The sequence below is a fragment of the Heliconius melpomene genome, chromosome 17, assembly GCF_056956725.1.
Source record: "Heliconius melpomene rosina isolate 202511_hmr_F chromosome 17, ASM5695672v1, whole genome shotgun sequence".
NCBI classification, from domain to species: domain Eukaryota; kingdom Metazoa; phylum Arthropoda; class Insecta; order Lepidoptera; family Nymphalidae; genus Heliconius; species Heliconius melpomene.
Window position 1 is genome coordinate 1,409,436 of NC_140405.1, and position 21,163 is coordinate 1,430,598.

The following is a 21,163-nucleotide window of genomic DNA, read 5'->3' on the forward strand; positions in this document are numbered from 1 at the left end:
TAAAAAAAAATAACTCGTTAAAATAATGCAATCATAAGAAAGTAAAAAAATCGATCTTGTCATTCAAGCCAATCATTAGCACATAATTATATTGTTGTTGTTGTTTATTCTTATTATTTTTTTCATTATAGGATAGGCAGAGAGAACCTGGTATAAGACACCCCGCACCCAACACTGCAAGATTACCTAACGAGATATTTGCGTAGTAGTAGCGGATCTCAACACCGCGTTTTGTATATCAGAGCGGGGAAATAATATAAAAATACGTATATTTATTTCCATCAGGGGTGATCATACCCACAACCATCCTATGTATAGTCCTACTGCGTCGGAACAGCCTCAATATTATTATTATTTATTTCATTCACAAATCACCTGTATCGATTATTGCCGTTCGAACGATCGCACAATATAAATAATAGCTGCAAGGAGCGAAAACAGAAGGGTGTCAATGGAGGGTTACCGATCCAGAACAAAAGATAAAAGGGGGTGTAGTCGTGAAAATAGTAAAGAATTTATGATAATTGAATTTTTTGAACGTTTAACGCCTTTGTTCTCTTTGTAATTTCATTTTTATATGAAACTCACAAACGTATGGATATTATATTCGACGGTTCTCATATGGTTCGTATATATCGACTATTGGAAATTTCTTGTAAAAAGAAAGTTAGAAAAGATTTTATTAAGAGTCGTGCATGAACTATGTGGACCTATATTATAAAGAAAAAGGGAGTGAAAATGAAAAGAAAAAATATGAGACGTGCTTTATATAATTAATTCGACGATTACAATAAGGTCATCTTAAATAAAAATCAGCTTCACGCTGTATCCCGTACACAGTAGAGTAGGCAGAGGGAACCTAGTGGGACCAGAGGGAACCTAGCCATTCCGTTGCGACGTCACTTTCCGCTGAATTCTGGAGGCATTGAGTTGAGCGGCGGAATATATTCCGCACTGTGCCTCTACACCAGAGCGAAGAAATGAAAATATAAACACACATACAGTCACACACTCGTCCCTGACGCAACAAACTCGTGAAACAAACGGCCTCAACTGACGGCCGAAATCTATAATACAATATTTCTAAAACAAAATAATTTCCAATATATATGAATATTCAAAACATATTAAAACTAACCGACATGGGTATAAATTAAAGTGTAATATTACCATTACAAAACCGACGCGGGCGTCCAGCTCGCCAGCGTCGCCAGAGCCCATATCACATAATAGCTGATCTGGTACATAATTAAGCCGCGGTTAATTCATAATATTCATTAATACAACGATGCTAATAATTATCTATTCGGCATATGCATTAGCATTTATATAAATTTATTTTGCTTGTAGGAAATAATTATGATGTTTAATAACGTTATTTTCTTTAAGTTAACTTTACCAAAAAAAAAAAAGTTTTAGAATAAATATTAATCTAGTATTTGTAGCAAGTCGTATCTATTCTATAGTGCGATTGTAAAGGAAAAAGGTTGTGGGTTCAATTCCCACCCCAGGAAATGAAATATTTAATGTTTTCATTTCCTCGCTCTCGTAACGAGGCAAAGGTCGGCGTTGAATTCCGCCACTCAACACGCATTGCCTCCAGGATTCAATAGAAAGTGGGAAACGGAAGAACGTTGTATCTTAACATTAGGTTCTCTCTATCTACCCTGCTGCTGTGAAGGTGATTTTAAAAAGGAAAAATAATTCCTATTTTTTCGTTAATTTAACTCGCATCACTAGACCAATTCTTGTAACTTTAACAGACAAATAAAAATACAAATGCAATATATACAATAAATATTAATTGGTATCCCTGCATGACACTGATGTAATTACATTATAGCTCCACTCGTTCAATTAAGTTTTAATGATGCGTATGGCTAATACAACCTGACATTCTGAGTCTCAAGTAACATAGTTTCCGAAAGGAACATAAAATATAATGGGTCATTAAGACAGCGCACTATCGGAGTACATTACTGTTATGTACACATTAGCTGACACCCTGCTTTCTGCTTGATGTAGTCGGAGAGCTCGCGTAATGAAGATAGATTGTGTTGAACTGGTTACCTAGTGTTGAAAGAAAATTGGGAGAGTGGAGAATGTTATCGCGAGGTGAGGAATAAGAGGAAGCAGATAGAACGTCTCCACTCCAGAAGTCTAAGGCCCACTATAGAATTTTAATTAAAAATAAAATAAAACGGAAAAATAAAAAAAATCTTTTATACAAAAAAGTCAGTTCAAAATAAAGTCAAAAAAGTTTGGTATTATTTTTACTAAATTGTATTTTCTTAAAACAAAAATGTAACATCATATTACAATATTTAAATTTCGCGCCACATTGATATTGAACAATTGTAGGATCCTTCTCTATTTTAATGTATATGTACAAATAAAAAATATATTTTATTCTTAAGTATCAATATATGGTTCTATTAAAGAAAGATTTTCATCTTAGAATATACATTTACAAGAGAATACAAAAAAAATATTTTTTTCAGTTAAGTGAACTGAAAACAGAAAACATTTTTTCCTTTCTAAAATTTCGATCATGTATAGATGTTTCATAAATTTGTTTTATATATAAAAAATTAAGTAATATTATAAAATATAAACAATTTTTAATAATAATAATTTCTCACTACCACCTTTTATACTACAAAGGGCCCTGTTGCTCATAGGAAACTAAAACGTTTGTTTACTATTCGTTCAGAGACGGGGACTACGCTGAAGCAAGACACCGGGTGGTTAATTAACGACTATTAAGAATAATTAATGGTTAAATCTCTTCCTTACACTGTATTAAATTAGGATTTAAAAAGATATATAGTGTCGTGGTGTTGAAATTTATCTAGTTAGGTTTCATTTTTGTTTTTGTTCGTGATTTTGAATTTTTTTATATGGTAGGTTATAATAATGTTTAGGTCAGTCTCGTGCACCCCTACATATTTGAAATTAAAGCACAATATATTAAAACTTTAGACAAGATAAATTTTGAGGTATCTACATACATAAACGAAGTAAGTGTTTTAACTTAACATTACTTTCCCTCTGCGTATCCTGCTATGTGCGAGAAAAAGCAGGAATCTAAAAAAGATATAATATGTTGCTTATTTGGTATAACACTGACGTGCTTATTATTTTTTTCTACATCAAACACGATATTATGTATGAGAAATGTGTGAATCCACAATTAGCTAAATATATACAAACACAAAAACAACAAAAACAAATTGAAATTCAACAAAACGTTTCACAGCGAACTAAGAAATAAAGAAAAGCAAAACAAATTGTCATAGCGCGGGTGCAGCATGTGTAACCGGCGTTTTAATAAAACAAGCCTTATCATATCTCTACAAATATAGCATATTGTATGGAATATGTAATGAATACCGTACGGGCGTTCGGTGGATTTTTCTCTTTAGATTCTGGTGTACGGGTGTACTACTTATTATATATTTATTTGACATGTACCTACTATGTGTAAATTAGCATTGCTTAAGGTTCTTGATGAGGAATAATTATTTTGTTTATATTACTCTCCTTTAAAAATAGTGGTAAAGTAATTTAAAAAAATCATAGAGACAAATCATTACAAATTTTTACTATGGGGAGTATAGACTAGAGCTTCTATTGATTATTATTAAAAAAAAAAAACTAAATTAAAAATATCTTAGGACAAATGTATTTCTTTGGCCTATGGGTATAATAGAACCAAAATCAAATATTGTGGCCTTCTGACCAGGTATTTCTGCCATATACGTATACAACCTCGAAATCAACGAAATAACTCGTAATTTTTTTTTATCTACAACCCAAATGAAATTAATTGAAATACCCGACTACGTTGTCACAATACCTACTCAAATAGGTATACATAAATTTCAATTAATTTCATAAACACGACATAATTAATCAACGTCCTCAAGTGAATGAACTTTTAATTACACGTCAATATTCACGCACCGTTTGAACACTTTCCCGAACAATTATACAATAACGTTTTCCCTTTTAGTATAAGTAATATGTATGTAATTTTTGTAATTATGTTAAATATCGGAACAGTTATTTAACTTCTTGGCGATTATTGTATAATTAAATGCGCTGCACGAGTGTGTAAAGCTATGGTCGTGAGTTCATTTTCCACTCAGGGTAACAGTTGTACATATGTATTTTTTTATTACTGCAGCATTAAGTTTCATCAAGCAAAAGGCAATGTTCCAAATTCAGATGGAGAGTGGAGACTACTAAATGAAGAAGAAATCTGAAATATGACATGCGGATTCCTTAGGAAATATATGAGAGCAGAGAAATTTTAAATGAAATAAATATCCTAAAGTATCGAAAAATTGGGAATAGAAAATGAATGAGATTTCACGTTTTACAAGTGAAATTTAGGAATATAAAAATTAAAATAATACATATAGCAAGCAAGGATCATATAGCTAACACATACATAATTAACAAAAGGAACAAATGACAACAATTCATATAAATATACCATGAAAATCGCTCTATCTGTACAAACTTGTCCAAACTTAATACGTGACTAGTAGTAGATACGATTCTGTAAACAAAATGTAATATCGCCGTACATTCTAGAACTATCTCAATATCCAGTGTTTAGCGTTTGCTGTATAAATGTCGATCGTTTCAGTTATAGCCTTACACGAAAGTCGTTCGATATCGTTAGCAACTATTTAACTGGGAAAATTAGCCAGCGAACAAACTTCGTCTTCACCCTCGTGCTGGTCTCTATTATACAATGTACAGAAGCTGTTGTGTATGTTTACTAGAAGGATCTCATTTATTAGCTTCGCGCTCTTTCCACCATAAGTTGGATCAGAGTCGATGCCAATAATATAACATCCAGTTCTTTCTTTTGGTCTTGTATGATTTTTCGTATTTAGGCAGAGGAGAAACTAATGTTAAAACACTCCACCAAACAACCCCAAAACAACCAAACCCCCTCTTTCCGCCAAACTTTTGAGCTATTTAGCTTAGGACCAGAGTAATAAAATGAAAATAATTCATTCTTTCGAGTAGGAATCGAAATCACGCGTCGGGCTTACAATGTTATTTATATGATAAATATATACATACATTCCATTCTCCTTCTTTTTCTCTTCTTCCTTACAAGAAACAAATAAATAAAGATAGTTAGTGTAACTATAATACATTCTCTTCTAGAAAACAATTCTCAATGTATACAATAGAGTCCTGAGTTGGTCAGCATTCGTGTGTAGTTAGCTGGCGTCCGCTCGTTATCTGCGAGTTAGCCGGACTTAGAGGGAAGGATTAGGATATGAGAGATCTTAATGTAACTTTATTATATATAACTATATATATATATATATACATATATATGTTAATTATATAGTGTCGGTGTCGGTACTAATTTTGGCTAGAAAGCTATGTAATTTATGTTTGTAATGAATTTTAGAGTTAGAACTAATTGTATGAACATAGAAATATGTTGATGCCATATCTAAAATGCAATGTGAGTAAAGTAATTTATTAACAGTACTTTTTACTTATCATTTAGGATACAGAATTTTGGTGACGGGGATACAATGGCAATCGGTTATTGGTTTGATCCTCTGTTGGTTATTTGGGAAAAATTAGGAGCAGTGATGAGTTCTGCTACTCAGCACTAAATGTCTTGAGGAGGACTGTCTTCATATTAGATTTACGGCGTTCCCTGTGAAACTCCCATGTAACCTTCATTTTAAAAAAAATAATAATAATAATACATAGTAGTTAAAATTGGTTTTTTAACAAGATTGTCCGACAGTGTTTTACTCAAATTTTAATAAAACACATATACAAATATAATCTATATAATTATGAGAAACTCTTCTGTTATTAAATGACAACGTACAGACGAAATTTCCGAATATAGAAAGTTACTAGCGACAACTTTTGTCACAAACAAATTAGATTTTAAACGTCGTCCTAAATAAATAACGCTTAAAATGCGTGAATTGTAAAGTGTCAACCTAAAATGGTCTTTCATAATAGTAACTGGTCAGTTTCCTACATACACTTCCATACAAAATGGTAGTGGTACATGTTTTTTATTTTTTTTCGGTGTTGAGTTCCACACCACTTGAGAGAGGGGGAGAAATTGGGGAGTGTCTTAGTAGCAAAGAAGTGTTTAAATACAAGGTTTCTAGGTCCCTCTACCTACTCTGCTATGTGTTATATTTTAATGGGCTTTATGTGATTGAACGTAATGTAATTTAAGGCCATGCCTCTGTCAGTGTCATATCTTTTTTTATGCTTATCGTGCTTTGAGAATGAGTGAGGCTAGAAAAAAAAATGTTCTCAGTTGGAGTAGAATCCACTACCAAATAAGCCACCATGGCTTCTTTTTTTTCATATTCCGTATTCCGATTGTAGCAAGGTAGGCAGAGAGAAAGTAGTGTGAAGACACTCCGCATCTCACTTTCCACCGAATCCTGGATGCATTGCGTGTTGAGTGACGGAACTGAACGCTGCGCTTTTATATATTTTTAATATAAAATTATTAATATTTATAAATTATACATTTAATTTCAACACAAGTGTACATATGAATGTAACTAAAGGTTCAATTTCACAATCAGCGGTCAGCCGGTTTTCTAACTTAGTCCATTCCCTTCGGATATTAAATGTCTGTGATACCTTATATAGATTTCTTATTTCATACTACTGTTAAAATGCAAGGTTATTTTATAGAATTTTAGGACAAAATTATGATTATTTAGCCCAAATATTAATATTAATCGTGGCACAAGTGCGATCCTAAACGTCGTCACGACGAACGACTCACGGTCGTGAGTTCGAATACCACTGGAGGGAATGAAATAATTATTCGAAGCATTGCGTGTTGAGTGGCGGAATTCAACGCCGGGCTTTTGCCTTGGCTAAACGAAATAATTATATTATGCAAAATCTACTATTAATAACTGTCCAAACAACATCCTTCTTTACTTTAACGTGTACAGTACGGTCAACATTGTGGGCGAAAGTTTTATTGTTACGTAAACTTATCTTGCTTCGTCCTAAGTAAGCCAAGTTAGGCTCGGTTAGCGTCTGATCAATCCGTTGAAGGGCAGACTGGGGTCAAACTATTAAATTGTATCAGAATTTTCTAGCTTGTAAAGTCTTGGTTTTAAATAACTATTTTAATATTATTTATTTCTCGTTATTTCTCAGATACTATTTTTTTTCGCTCTTTATATCGATATTATTTTCGCTCGTATAACATTATCATGAATTTTTGGCCCATTCCCTTATGTTGACTTTAAAACATTGGAATATTTTCTAATTAGACGTAAGTTAGACTATATTTGTATTCTTATGTGTGTATGTGTGCATGTTTACATTCATTATGTCTGCCTGTCGTGATCTGTCTGTCATCATAGCTCTTAAATGAATGAACCAATTTTGATCTTGTTTTTTTGTTCAATTGCTGTTTCCTAATTAAAAAAAGGATATATATTACTTAAGTTATTCGCATCAAGGGTTTCTTATGTTGTTTTATGTATTTTTCAAATTTTTGAACTTGGGCTTAGATTAATATTATCACAACGCGAAAAAAATAATAATTCATATCTGCAAGTAATAAATGTAAATAAATACAATATAAAATATAAAATTGACTAACAAACAAAAGTTTAATATAATAAACTATAATAAAATAAATATTCAATTTAAAAATCAAGTAAAAACGAACAACCTAAGTAGAGTAGGTCATGTTCGTTCGAGGCGGGTTAATACTTTCATTAATATCAACGTGAGTTACGTTATGGCCAATGTAACAAATTATCTAAAGGAAATAATATGTAAAGTTGTAAGGTTAGGTAACTATTGTACAAATATTAATTGATACAGGTGTTAGTTACGAGTTCGATTCCTATCTGGAATTATATTTATATTAAAAGTGTATGGGTCGTCGTGGCTCTAGGGCACCAGCATGTGGTTGTAATCGCAAAGGTTGTCGTTGTTCTGTCTATGGGGGAATGAAATATTAAACATTTTATTTCTTCGTTCTGGTAACGAGGCAAAGCGCGGGGTTGAGTTCCGCCACTCAACACGCAATACCTCCAGACTTCTGCGAAAACTAGAAGCGGAGTCTTATCATTGTGTCATACTATTGTGAGCCTAGTGTTAAGACTCCGTAAAGATAAAAAAGTGATATTTGTAATTTTAATAAAACTATCAATCTTGAAAATTATTAAAATCTATAATAATCCTAATTAACAATAATTTAACAACAATTTATTTTCAATGTACATCGCACATGAATCATAATTATCTAAAATTAAATTGTTAATTTAATTACTTCCCATTGTGAAATCATCTCGGAACCTACTTCGTACACACGAGCGGGCGTATCCGGACCGACTGAAACGAACCGCGAAAACTGAAAGCGTTGGATAATTAACTAGTTGCGAGTATGAAATAATAGTTTTACTAATGAAAATTCCTGGAATAAAATATACTTATTTCACGGACGTTAATCTAGATAAAGTAATTTTTTCAGAAGGCCACTTTTTGGCGAGTTTTTGTGACCAGTAACCGCGTGTTTGAGTGACTGATTTCTTTGACTTCTTACCAGAACGGGGAAACGAAAATATTATTCTCTCTCGATGTGAAATCAAACTTGCAACCGTCAGGTCTTTAGTCAGACGCGATACCACTGCGCCGAAAATTTTAAGATGCATGGGGAACGTAGTGTCTTGACACTAGTTTCCCTCTATATACGGGATATAGCGTGAAGCTAGATAAAGTTTTTTGTTCCTGTTAAGTATAATAAATGCGTTACACCCGTTCTCGTTTACAAAGTGAGATTACGACAGCGTTACAAGTTATGATACAATACCGTTTGTTTTATTGTGCACTGATTAATTGTTCGTGTCTAGAGTCAGGGTCCGTAGTCTATTGTATAATAAAATTAATATTTTAAGACCTAACGACTAATATTTGATCTCAGAGACGCTTATTTTTTCTTTGTTCCTTTCCTTTTTATCAGCTTCATGGTGTATTTTGCGTGTAGCGGGCAGGATATAGACAGAGGGATCCTAGTGTTAAGACACTTTACTTTTCCCTTTCCGCGGAATTCTGAAGGCATTGCGTGTTGAGTTACGGAACTCAACGCCGCTTTTTGGCTGCAACATCGAAACGAATAAATAAACATTTTAAATATTTCAAAATAAAGGAATTGAATCGCAAACTGTCGCGTTTACAGTCACGTGCTTGTGCCCCTGCGCCAGGACTGGTAAAGACCTTTGTTATAGTTTGATTGTACACATATATGTATATTTGTAGAACATTTGAATGATTAGTAATTGCTTTTTGCTGCTACTGTTAATATTAAAGATATTGTAGCAGAATTTCTATATTTTGGTTGAAAAGACTACCAAATATTTTAATCAGCGTAAAGTTAATTTAATACAATAAACCAAAATAAAGAATCGTGAGGTTCAACAACATAAATAAATAAATTAATGCCTTCGCCTTCAAATTAATAGAGTTTTTTACCATTAAGGATTTTAAAAAATAGAAATAAAAAGTGTTGTGTCTAAATATAGACATAATGGTTGAAAACATAAAAAAATATGTGTAGGGTGTCCATGCAGTATTGACTACGTAAATTAAATTTGGCCATTTTGTTCTGCAACGTTTGCTTCGATTTAGCTTCGATTCCCTCTCCAGGAAATAAAATATTCGATGTTTTCATTGAAAATGAATTACTTAACAGTTTCCAGAATGACTTAACATAAAAGTTTTGGTATTTTTAAAACGTTATTTAACACTTACGAAAGAAAAACACTTATTAAGAAAACATATAAAAAATTTAACGTAGCGGGATTTGAATCCACGCCACTTAGACTTGTGACTTCTTGGAGGGTTTCTAAGAGGAGGTGGTTACTAATAGGTTCAAATATTTATACGTTTTTAATCTGATGTATTACACATACAAAGCAAATTGAAAACAACTTGTTTTTTAATTACTTAATCCGAATACAAAAATATATACTCTCATATAACATTTCAGTATTTAGTAACAACTTAGCAAAATTCGTACGTTTCACAACTAGCATTGTGCCCTTCTACTTGCTGTACTAGAGGGGGCTAAGTAACTCACAGTCGTCGGTTACACCCAGTGCAGTGTAGATCGGAAACAGATAACATTTTAAATTTAATAATTAAATATACATACAATAATTAAATAATAATGTGTGGGGATATGGGCAAAGCTGTATTGCGGGCTCTGACCGGAGCGCTGCTCTGTACCCTTGTGTCAGATGCGGCTTATTTAGAAGTAAGTTGATATTTTATTATTTAGATATTTGAAACATTTGTTTGGATATAATGTATGGTTGTGGGTTCGATTCTCACTCAGGGTAGTGAGTTATTTTCATTTCTTCACTCTGATAACAAGACAAACCTCAGTGTCATACAAAAAATTATACAATAATAACTGGAGGGTGAGGAACGGAGTGTCTTAACACTAGTCATTCTCCTTACTGTGTTATATTTAAAATAATTATCGAGAAATTGCGTTGAGTGACGAAACTCACCGTCGGCCGTTGTTATATTACCAGAGCGCAAAAATGAATATAATTTATTCCCCCAGAGCGGGAATCGAACCAACTACTCGTCTCGTTTACAGTCTATGGCGCTGAGTCATGGCTCTCTTATTTATCTATTTATGTAAAAGGAAACTTCGTTGCAAAAATTCAGGAATAACTCAGTAACTATAATCGCATAGTATTCGACACGCACATCGCCATTTTTTGTTTTTGCTCCACCAACTTCGGCAGTTTAGGAGAAATTGAACGTATTTTTCTGATTGGTTTTCCGTATTGTGACATTTTGGCAATAACATTGGTATAATAGTTTGGTCTTTTTTGGTAATTCACCCTTAAATGGTGAAAGTAATTTTGTAGCTGAAATGGATATTGTTATAGCGATAGAAGAATATGTGTGATTGTGTATCTGGAGATTTTCGGTGCTTTGCAAATTCGAAGTGCTCAATATTCATTTTTTTTGAGGTAAAAATGTCAAGTCAGTTGTGTTGCAGAGGCACAAGCGGGCGACTGTAAACGCAATAGGTCATGATTTCGGCTCCTACTCGGAGAAATAAAATATTAAATATTTTCATTTTCTCATTCTGGTAACAAATATAAATGGGGCGCTGAGTTCCGCCACGTAACACGCAATGGCTCCATTCTAATGGCGGTACTTAACGCTGCACTGCGACTGTTGCCAGCAGCTGCGTGAAAATGAAATATAACTTACCACAGACCATCAGCCATTTTCCTACTGCGCTACTATGCTTTCCATATTTCATCCCTATCAATGTTGTCCCAACAGAGTAATAAAAAAAAATATTTTTCTTCAAATCCAAAAGACATTTAAAACTTACAATTTTCTTCAACAAATTGAAGAACAAGAAAAGTGTACCGTTTAAGTGTAATAAATTCCGAACGTTAAAGATTATAGGTCTCTATAATTTTTAAACTTCCAACAGCCGATGCGTATATCACGAAGTTTTGATATAATTGGCTCTCGGACCAAGTTACGGCAATAAGAGAATTTGTGGCGTTCACTTTGTAAAATTAAGTTATTATTGTACATATCAAACTAATATAATGAAACTGAGGTGTATGTTTGGCTGGACGCGCTTATCTCAGCAACTACTGGCTTGAATTGGAAAATTATTTTTGTTTTGGATACTCCATGTATCGAGGAAGGTATTTTTCTTCATAAAATTTTATCACATAACCAAACTATACTAGCAATACATAGCTTTAAGTAACGTTTAAGCTTTATTCCTTCGTCGCTTAACCCCAGGAGGTTGGAGCGTCGGCCGTACGAATGTAATAATTTGCACTTATAAGGCAGCACTAACTTTTGGAATTTTCTATCTGCCCTCCACACCCTTCAAAGGTTCTCTTGGTTAAATTTTCTATATTTTGTTAGGATTTTAGTTACATTTCTTTGATCAAGCACCTCAAAGTCGAAATTGTTGGAAAGTTAGCTTCTAAGAAATTGGTATTCGGAGGTGATTTCACAAATTCGCACCTCTCTACGCTTTTCTTTAACTTCGAGTTTTTTTTCACTTACACTAACTTTAAACTTAAAATGTTGTGAATTTTGTTTGTTTGATGTTTGTTTTGTCACTGTGTTGAACACGGTGTTTTTTGTTTATTTTTCACGCTGTTTTCACATATAGCGAAATAGGTAGGGAACCTGGGAACTTGTGTTAAGACATTAATTGAGAACAGACACACGTTCCCGTTAAGATATTTCCGTTTCCAACTTTCTGGCGAATACTGGAGACATTACATGTTGAGTGGCATGACGTCGTTATAAAACACTTTTTAAATATGTGCATTTTAAGGTGTCGGTAAAATAACTTTGTGATTTTTTATTACTCTTTTTAAGTTTCACTGATAACAATTTTTTATTAGGTATTTTTTATACAAAATATACTTTAGTATACCATTATTATTCGAGCATAATAAATAACTTTAGTCGAATCGACTTAAGTATAAAGAATGTCCATCAATTTTATTTTAGCAAAAATAGGAAAAGTAATAAGCGAGAAATAAGAAAAGTTACTCTCGAAACTAATAAAATTCTTAAGTCAAAACTTTCGCTGGGCCCCTTGTTCTCCGTTTCTATGAAATTGCGTGTTCAGTACGTACCTACCTGTTATATCTTTTGTTTGAAATTTTAATCTTCTACCTTGAAATATTGTTTATCATTAAATTGTAAAGATTAAATTAATTGTAATTAATTGTAAATTGTTGTCCTTTGTCTGAATTCCAATACTTAACACGTTTCACGATTTCTCAAAAATTGAGCGGAAAGTTGGTAACGGAGTGCTTGAACACTAGGTTTCCCTCGCCTACCTCGCTTTGTGCGGGATACAGTGTACAGGTAAAAAAAATATATAATTCAACTTTTTGCAACATGATCGAGATCGATATACGTATAATTAGTTGTATATCGAAACCAAACTGTCCTTGTAATTCGAAGGTAATATATGTAGTTAGCCCTTAAAGAAATTAGTAGCCTAGATCTTAGGAGTGTAATGAAAGGGATTGGTGACTAGTCACGGCCGACCGGCGCTTGCGCAGCCATTTCCCAATAGCCGCGCGGAATGCTTCTGGAAAAATAAGGAAATTATGATGAAACATTTTGGTTTTGTTATTTTAATATATAATTAAATATATAAATTAAAATTAAATTAAATCAGCTTCACACTGTATCCCGAACATAACAGGGTAGACAAAGGGAATATACTATATATAAAACATAACACTATGTTTTTCTACTTACTTAGGCTCTCAAAATCCATATTAAAATATAACAGCATTAACACAAAATTATATGCAACTCCTTTAGGACAACACTGTTCAGAGAATGCACTTAAAAAATGAACGCAGTCTTATAATTTATTATTTAACTAAAGCGACAGCGAGTGCTTAGTAAATAGAACAAAAGGAGAGATATTTTCCAACTTATTTCTTTTCTTTCCCGTTTAAAATACTACTATTCTTAATTGCTAGGTAGAGCAATGGCTGAGCTGGCAGTTGCATAAATATTTAATGGGTTCAACACAAACAGTTTAAGACGGTTAATTATATAGAAGTTTTATATCGCGTTTTCTTGTTGGGACATTTTTGTTTTGTATTATTATTATTAATAGTATAGAGGCAAATTGGCGCAAGAGCACAAGCATGCAATGGTAAACGCAACAGGTTGTGGGTTCGATTCTCACTATAGGAAATTAAATATTTATTCGTAAAGTGGGAAGTACCTTAATGAGAACGTAGTGTCTTGTTACTAGGATTCCAGGTTCTCTCTGCCTACTGGGATACAGCATGAAGGAAAAATTACAAACGAATAGGTAAAATGAAACGAATTCTAATAAAAACTTAAATATTACTATGCATGATAAAATTGAGAGAATTTGAAATGGCTTTTGCAAATATAATGTTAGTGGGTGGGAATAGAGCACACAACCATTGCTTTAACTCAAATACCGTGACATTACTATATTTATAATATGATGAAGAGTTTCTACGATTGAATGCGCCAATCTCAGAGACTACTGGTTCGAATAAAAAAAATATTTTTTCGTTGTATAGCCCATTTATCGAAAAAACACAACTTCTTATTATTTCCATTTGAAGACAGACTCAAAGCCATAGGTTAAAGGTAGCTAAATATAAAAACAAACATTCACGCTAACTCAGTCAAGGTTCTCCACACGTTATATAACGTTCTTGATTATCTTTCTTAGCCTTTCACTCAAGGTGGGTCAATTCGTCGGCGTAATAGTGACATTTCGCTGCCCCCGATCTTAAAATATTTTTATTTGAAAATGAAATCTATTTTCATATCGATAAAGATCATTTTCAATTCATAGTAGTAATAGTTGGTTAGAAAAGTGGAGTATTTCGGTTTATGTATGTATGTTTTTGTGACGCAATCAACAAGTTAACTAGTTTGTAAGCTCATTTCTGATAATACTTAAGTTTTGTATTTCTTAAAGATGTTCTATTTTGGAGATATTTATGGTGGTACATACATACATTTATAACTAGCTCGACCTGCGGCTTCGACTGCTTGCTTAAAAGGATATAACAAGCAGACGATTACGTATAGTGCATCATGCTTTTGGAAGCTTAGTTCTAACATCAGTATATTGATAAATTGATTTCCAGATTCAGTGGTACAAACTACATAAAGCAAAAAATACATTATTTAACTTTTTATTATTTAACCTTATATATTTTGGGTTACTATTGTTGCTCTATATTGTATATTTTTTTATATAAAAAGTACCAATAGTTACCTAAAATTTTACATTTATTATTACAGAGATATGAACCATACCCCTTCCAATACGAGCAAGCGGTGTACAGAAAACCTCTAAGAGAACATGAAAAGCCGCAAGATCTCCGCAATGTTCCGGGAACACCAGGAGTAGACTATCCGATATATCACGCAGTGCCAGAGACCCGCTTCTCCTGCGCCCACGTGCCAGTCCACCCAGGAATGTATGCCAACGTTGAAACTGGATGTCAAGTAAGTGAAAGGGACATTTTTTATAAATTTTGGTAAACCATTCACGTAACCTGGCGCGAAACTCTGAAATGTTTCGAAGATGCAATTAATTTTATAACAAAATCTAAAGCAATATTTTTCTGATTTGATCTCAAAATAAAAAAAAAACAGAATATATATACTCACACAGAATATAGTCACTCTACTCTCCCTCCATTATCCACAATTAAAAAGCTGAAAACTAATCAAAAATAGTTAGAAAAGTGTTATTTAACTGCAGGACAGTGATAAGTTTTAAATGTAACGTGTTCGCAATATTCGTTGGCGCACTTTAAAACTTTACCCCGGCGGACCGTATTGTCTAGTGTAGCGATGGCTAGTTTAGTACGTGATGTATTTGCAAACTGTTCTCTTACAGTTCCCCCTTTTATTTCTGTCTATACTAATGTATAAGGATGTTTTTGTGTAAAATACACATATTTTTTGAGATGTGGAGGTGGAGTGGAGGTTCGAGTTCTATTTGGAAAACATATAATAAAAATTATAATAAAAAAATTCACGTTGGATTTCGTTCATCATAGCACTCGTTACTCGTAGCAGGGTAAACAGACGGAACCTGGAAACCTAGTGTTAAGACACTCCATTCCCATTAATATACTACTGTTCTGTATTATTGTTCTGTTGTTATTTAAATTTAAATATTGCTTTCAAGGTTATAATTTCACGAGGTTGTCGAAATGAACCGGCGCACTCCTGGTGGGGGTTCGATTCCCGTTTTAAAGAAATAATTGTTTTCATTTTCTCGCTTTAATAACAAGACAAAGCACGACGGTCAATGCCCCCACTCAACAGTCTTGAAAATTGTACTGTGCGTGCGGAATAGTGATTTTACACTAGGTTCCTCTTCCTACCTTGCTATACGAGAAAAGCGTGAAGCGATATGCTCAGTAAAAGCAAACAAATATTTGCTTTTTAAGATTATAATTTAGACATTTTTTATATATGAAAAAAATATGAAAAATCTTTTTGAGTAAGGTTGTGTGAATCGCCTTTGGCGTCCAAATAATGGCTTGAATGTTTCTTCGGATGGCCCCTTTAATTACGTTTGTCTTTGTAACGTTAGAGATGGAACGTTTACTTTTAAATTATTATGGGTTTTCTTTTGTTGTTTTTATTTGGCTTGTTGTATTTGTAAATATATTTTGAAATTTATAAATTGGATTTTCGTGTAAAATTATGATGTTTATTTTTCTAACTTCACACTGTAACCCAAATGTACCAGGATAGGCTGAAGGAATCACTTTCCATCTAATATTCAAGACATCGTGTGTTGAGTGGTTCTCATAAGTATTTTTTTCTAATAAGACTTTAAAATTATTAATAGACAAGAAATTATAATTAAAAAAGGCCATTGTGGCACAGGGGCACAAGCGTACAGACTATAAGCACGAGAAGTTGTGGGTTCAACTCGAGGAAATGAAATATTTATTGTTTTTATTTCCTCGCCTTGTCGAGTCAAAGCGTGACGTTGAGTTCCGCCACTTAAACAGGTAATGCCTCCGGAATTCAATAGAGAGTGGGGGACGCAAGTGTCTTAATGAGAACGGAGTATCGTAACACTAGGTTCCTCTGGATTAGGAAACAGTGTGAAGCTAAAAAAGTTCTATGTATTTTTGCCAACATTGTAACTGGTCTATAGCTTATTTGAGTACTCCAAACAAGTTTTTTTGTAAATTCCACCATTACCACATTATCTCAATCCTCATTCATTTCACTTCCATTGGATCCAAGATTAAATTCCGATTAGATTTCCTTCAAAACTTTGCTCTTATCAGTCACCGAACCTTTGGTTCGAACTAAATAATCGTGTTCTTTAAACGAATTTCCACGTAGCAAAATTACTATGGCCAACCAATTTGGCTTAAATTGAATAACTTCGAAGACATTGTTAGCGGGGCGTGACTAACCTAAAACTCGGGAGCCCATAATCCAAAATTATAATTTCGAATTGCGTTATTTCTAGAAAATTAATTAAGTCAAAATTTTCAAAAGAATCAATCCGTGAAAGGGGAATGAAAGGAATGGCGAAGTTGCACAAGTCCGAATTGAATCGCAGCTTTATTTAAATTCTGTAACACTTTCCAAAAGATAGATTAATTATATTCCATTTACTTTGACTATTCGTTAGAAATGGTATAGCTTTCAAGTTCGCAAACTGGATATTTTCTAAAGATTAATATTATTTAATACAATTGTACAGAAATATTATTTTGTACAGAAAGATATTGTAAAAACATAAAAAAAATAATCCAGAATATTTTTAAGCCTATTTACTCGTCTAAACAGAGAGAAAGGGGGAGAGTATAAAAAAGTTCTTCAATCAACGTTTAAAATTAACTAATCCAGGGTTTAAAACACTCACACGTCTTCCATACAATCTGTGCCCCACAAAAGCTAATTTCTTAGCTTTATTCAATAACTAGCAGCCACTCGAAGCATGCTCAAGACAAAGCGAATTTGCTATCATCCCAAATGAAATTTTGTGAAACCTATTTAAGCTTTCAAATTTTGAGGATAATAATGTTCCTTTGCTTGTCTCTCGTGTCTCATTTAATACAATTGAGCAAATATCTCATTTTTGTGTTCGAAATATGTTAAAAAAGTTTTATAATATAAAAATAGTAGTATAAAATAGTCAATCTAGGACAAAACATTTGAGGTCCCATAAAATTTTAGTTTTTTTTGTCAATTTTTGTTAACTTTGCCAGTAAAAGAAACCACAAAGAATATATATTATTATTTTTTGTTACAACTTTAATTCTATAGCGCTTGGTGTAAGATAGTATGGTTTTTTAGTTGGGTAAACTAAAAAAAAATATTGATAACATTTTCCCACCAATACGCAAAGCCAGAATTTGGTGGAAATTGAGAAGCGGAGTGTCTTAACACTAAGCTCCTACCTTGCTATGGGATTGTGATTTATAAATTTTTATGATTTTAATAACAATATATATATTTTTCTTTCAGGCCTACCACGTTTGTCACGACGGTCGCGAAGGTCACCAAGGCGCCGCCTTCCTCTGCACCAACGGCACACTCTTCGATCAGGCCAAGTTCGCGTGTGATTGGTGGTACAACGTGGACTGCTCACAGGCTATTGAACACTACAAGTAATATTTTGTTTGAAATATTCTTATCTTAACTCTTATTATATTATTTATGCTTAATGTGGATTTTTGGTGTATGGTCAAAAATAGTCTATAGTGTATGAGGTCAAATTGAACCAATTTTAAAATGCTCGTAGGTATGTTTTTATGTATTATTTTCTCCGAAGTGCTTACATACAGACCGAAATAATGAATTGATTTTACTCTAGGCGAACGAAAATATTAAATATTTCGTTTCCCTGAGTGGGAATCGAATCCACGAACATAACTTTTACAGTCACTATTGTGCCACCGCGCCGGGCCTATACCTCGGGATCGGAATTTTATTTATACCTAATTTTAATTCAGTTACCAATAGTAAAAAAAAATTAAAAAGACCTTTTTTTTAATTGTTATTTAAAAAAAAATGTTTTAAATGTGTTCTGTATAACAAAAAAAATATATATCTTTTAGAAATACAGCTTCAATTATAAACCAGTGGTGGGTATAATTTGTCATACTTAAAATTTGCCTCAGGTCATTATTTAACAGATTATTGCTATTAATCGAGTCGAATAAGAAATCGTTACGTTTGAAATTGCTTATTTTGTAGAAATTATATCTTTGTATCTACTACAAAAAGGTTAAATTCTGTTGAAAATATAGACGAGAAATAAAATAAAATCAATAATTATAAAGATTAAGACGTATATTTAAAATTTATTATTATACATAGAAAATTAGAAATAAATATATTTAAATTTATGTATTTCTTGATATTTTAAAATGCTCAAGAAGTTGTTATTTAATATTTTTGAAAAAAATTGACGTCCAAGCGTCAAATTTTTATAAAGTAGCGTACGGCGTTGAGTTCCACCACCCGTCACGTCTTAAATTGTCGGATTTTGAGTTAGAAATATTAAATTAAATATTATTTTATAGAAAAGGCTTTATTCAGCTAAGTTAATCTATATTTAGTATTATAATTTATGAGTGGGCTGATCTAATCAGAAACCCTCTATATCTCACAGCGGGCGTCTTTGCAATTACGTGTTCGATACTTGCGGTAAATAATCCTTACTATGTAAGGAAATTTAAGACCTAGTAAAATAGTAACAGAATTATTTTAAAACATTTCACGATCACGATGATACCGCCGGGTTCTGGAGGCATTGCGTGTTGCGTGGCGGAACTTAACGCCGTGCTTTGCTTGGCTACCAGAGCGAGGAAATAATTGACATATTTCATTCCCCCAAGTGAGATCGGACGTACACCGTTGCACGCTTGTGTCCATGCACTTCGACGGCCTAACATTCTCTAACATAGCATTTTTTATAAACTCAGGTTGAACGCGGATCCCTTGAAAAACCCCTACGTGCCTAAGCCCAAGCCAGAAGAGTTACAGGAAGCGCCGCATGGAGTTTACTATAGAAAGATACACGATTAAACATTTATGTATTGTCATTTATCTATTACTGTTAAAATCATATAAAAATTGTATCATCGTCACACATCAATCACATGAATCATTAAATCATCATCAACAGCCAACTTTAAACCTTAATATTTACACAAGAGTTTGGATATTCCCAGATATATTGGATTTTATGGGCTTAGGGTCTGGAAAAAAGATTTATGAGCCCGTCGCGGCAAAGAGCGGTTGTGGGTTCGATTCCCACTTGAAGGAACGAATTATTTTAATTTCCCCGCTCTTGAAAGAAAACAGCCTACCTTGCTGAATCCTGTAGGGATACAACCAGAAAGTTTCGATAGATTCTCTTTTATACGTAAAGAGATATCCAATAACTTATTTTGAATATCTTTAAAATGCACAGCATGGACAATAACAACATTTTCTTGTCCCAAATCCAGGAATTACATAAAATATTCTATAATAATTATCAAAACAAAGCTATAACAGAAATTTCATAGTCTAAGATAAATTCTAGATAGTAAATTTTGATTCGAAGAAATGAAACCTTTGAAGCTCACATTAATAGGTCACTTAGAAATTACAAGTTCAGAGTTGGCGCTTAGCTACTCATTTATCATTCATTATATTCATTTTTCATGAATCAACTGTATATTTATTTTGATTGAATATAAATCGTTATATCATTACCTACTGTGCTTACATAAATCGTTAGTTTCGTTAGTTTTTAGGTCTAAAAGTGACCGAATGAGTTACAGTTTGTGGCTTTACAATTTTGCCTCCATATAGTATGGTGTAATGTTCCGTCAGTTGTTTGTAATTTTCGGGTTTTGAATATTTATTATACCTATGAACCAATTATTATTTTACTATTATATTTTATTTTACAGAGACATGAATATGCTTAAATGTTATAAACTAAATGTAAAAAAATCTTCAATTAAATAATTACTTTAAAATTATATAAATCTAATATTACAATAAAACTGATAATATATTGGAAAAGCAACGGTTTTAGTAAGCACATTATTGTTAATTTCATATTCATATTCATACAACCATTATCATTCATTTTCATTCTTTGTATAAGATAAAACAAATTAGAATAATTTTCATATTGGGTAAGTTTAAATTGTAATATTTTATAAGAATGCCATTAAATAGTTACCCAATCATTATGTTTTATTTATTTTTGAAAAACTTAATTTACTAGAAAATAAAAATTTTAATTAAGAGCAATGTAATTAGATGACGAATATAAGAATTCTTTGCCTTTGAATATCTTACGTTACTATTCTTTTACGTTTGTTTTCTTCTTGATTCACTCTGTATCCTGTAACAGGATAGACATAGGAAGCATATTATTAAGACACTCCAAGAGGGAAATGAGGGAAATTTTCGTCCAAACGTTTGTAATACAAACGATATACAAAAATAATTTCTGTAACCTAATACACAATGACACCTAAACGAAGAAATAACGAAAAACGGTGTTCCAATATAACACTCT

General features: G+C 32.7%; 1 protein-coding gene across 2 annotated transcripts in view; it reads left to right on the forward strand.

Moving 5' to 3' along the window:
• LOC146529800 (U-scoloptoxin(01)-Er1a-like) overlaps positions 1-20,828 on the forward strand; it is a 100,388-nt gene extending 79,560 nt beyond the window's left edge. The window contains exons 1-4 of one of the 2 annotated variants that reach the window (XM_085200080.1): positions 10,118-10,312; positions 14,890-15,096; positions 18,103-18,245; positions 19,566-20,828. In XM_085200080.1, coding sequence (XP_085056206.1) covers positions 10,226-10,312; positions 14,890-15,096; positions 18,103-18,245; positions 19,566-19,668 — 540 coding nt within the window. In that variant the 5' untranslated portion in view covers positions 10,118-10,225 and the 3' untranslated portion in view covers positions 19,669-20,828. Of the gene's footprint in view, positions 1-10,117; positions 10,313-14,889; positions 15,097-18,102; positions 18,246-19,565 lie in introns of those variants that run through there. The other variant, XM_085200081.1, reaches the window with a different exon arrangement.
• The last annotated feature ends 335 nt before the right edge of the window (positions 20,829-21,163 follow it).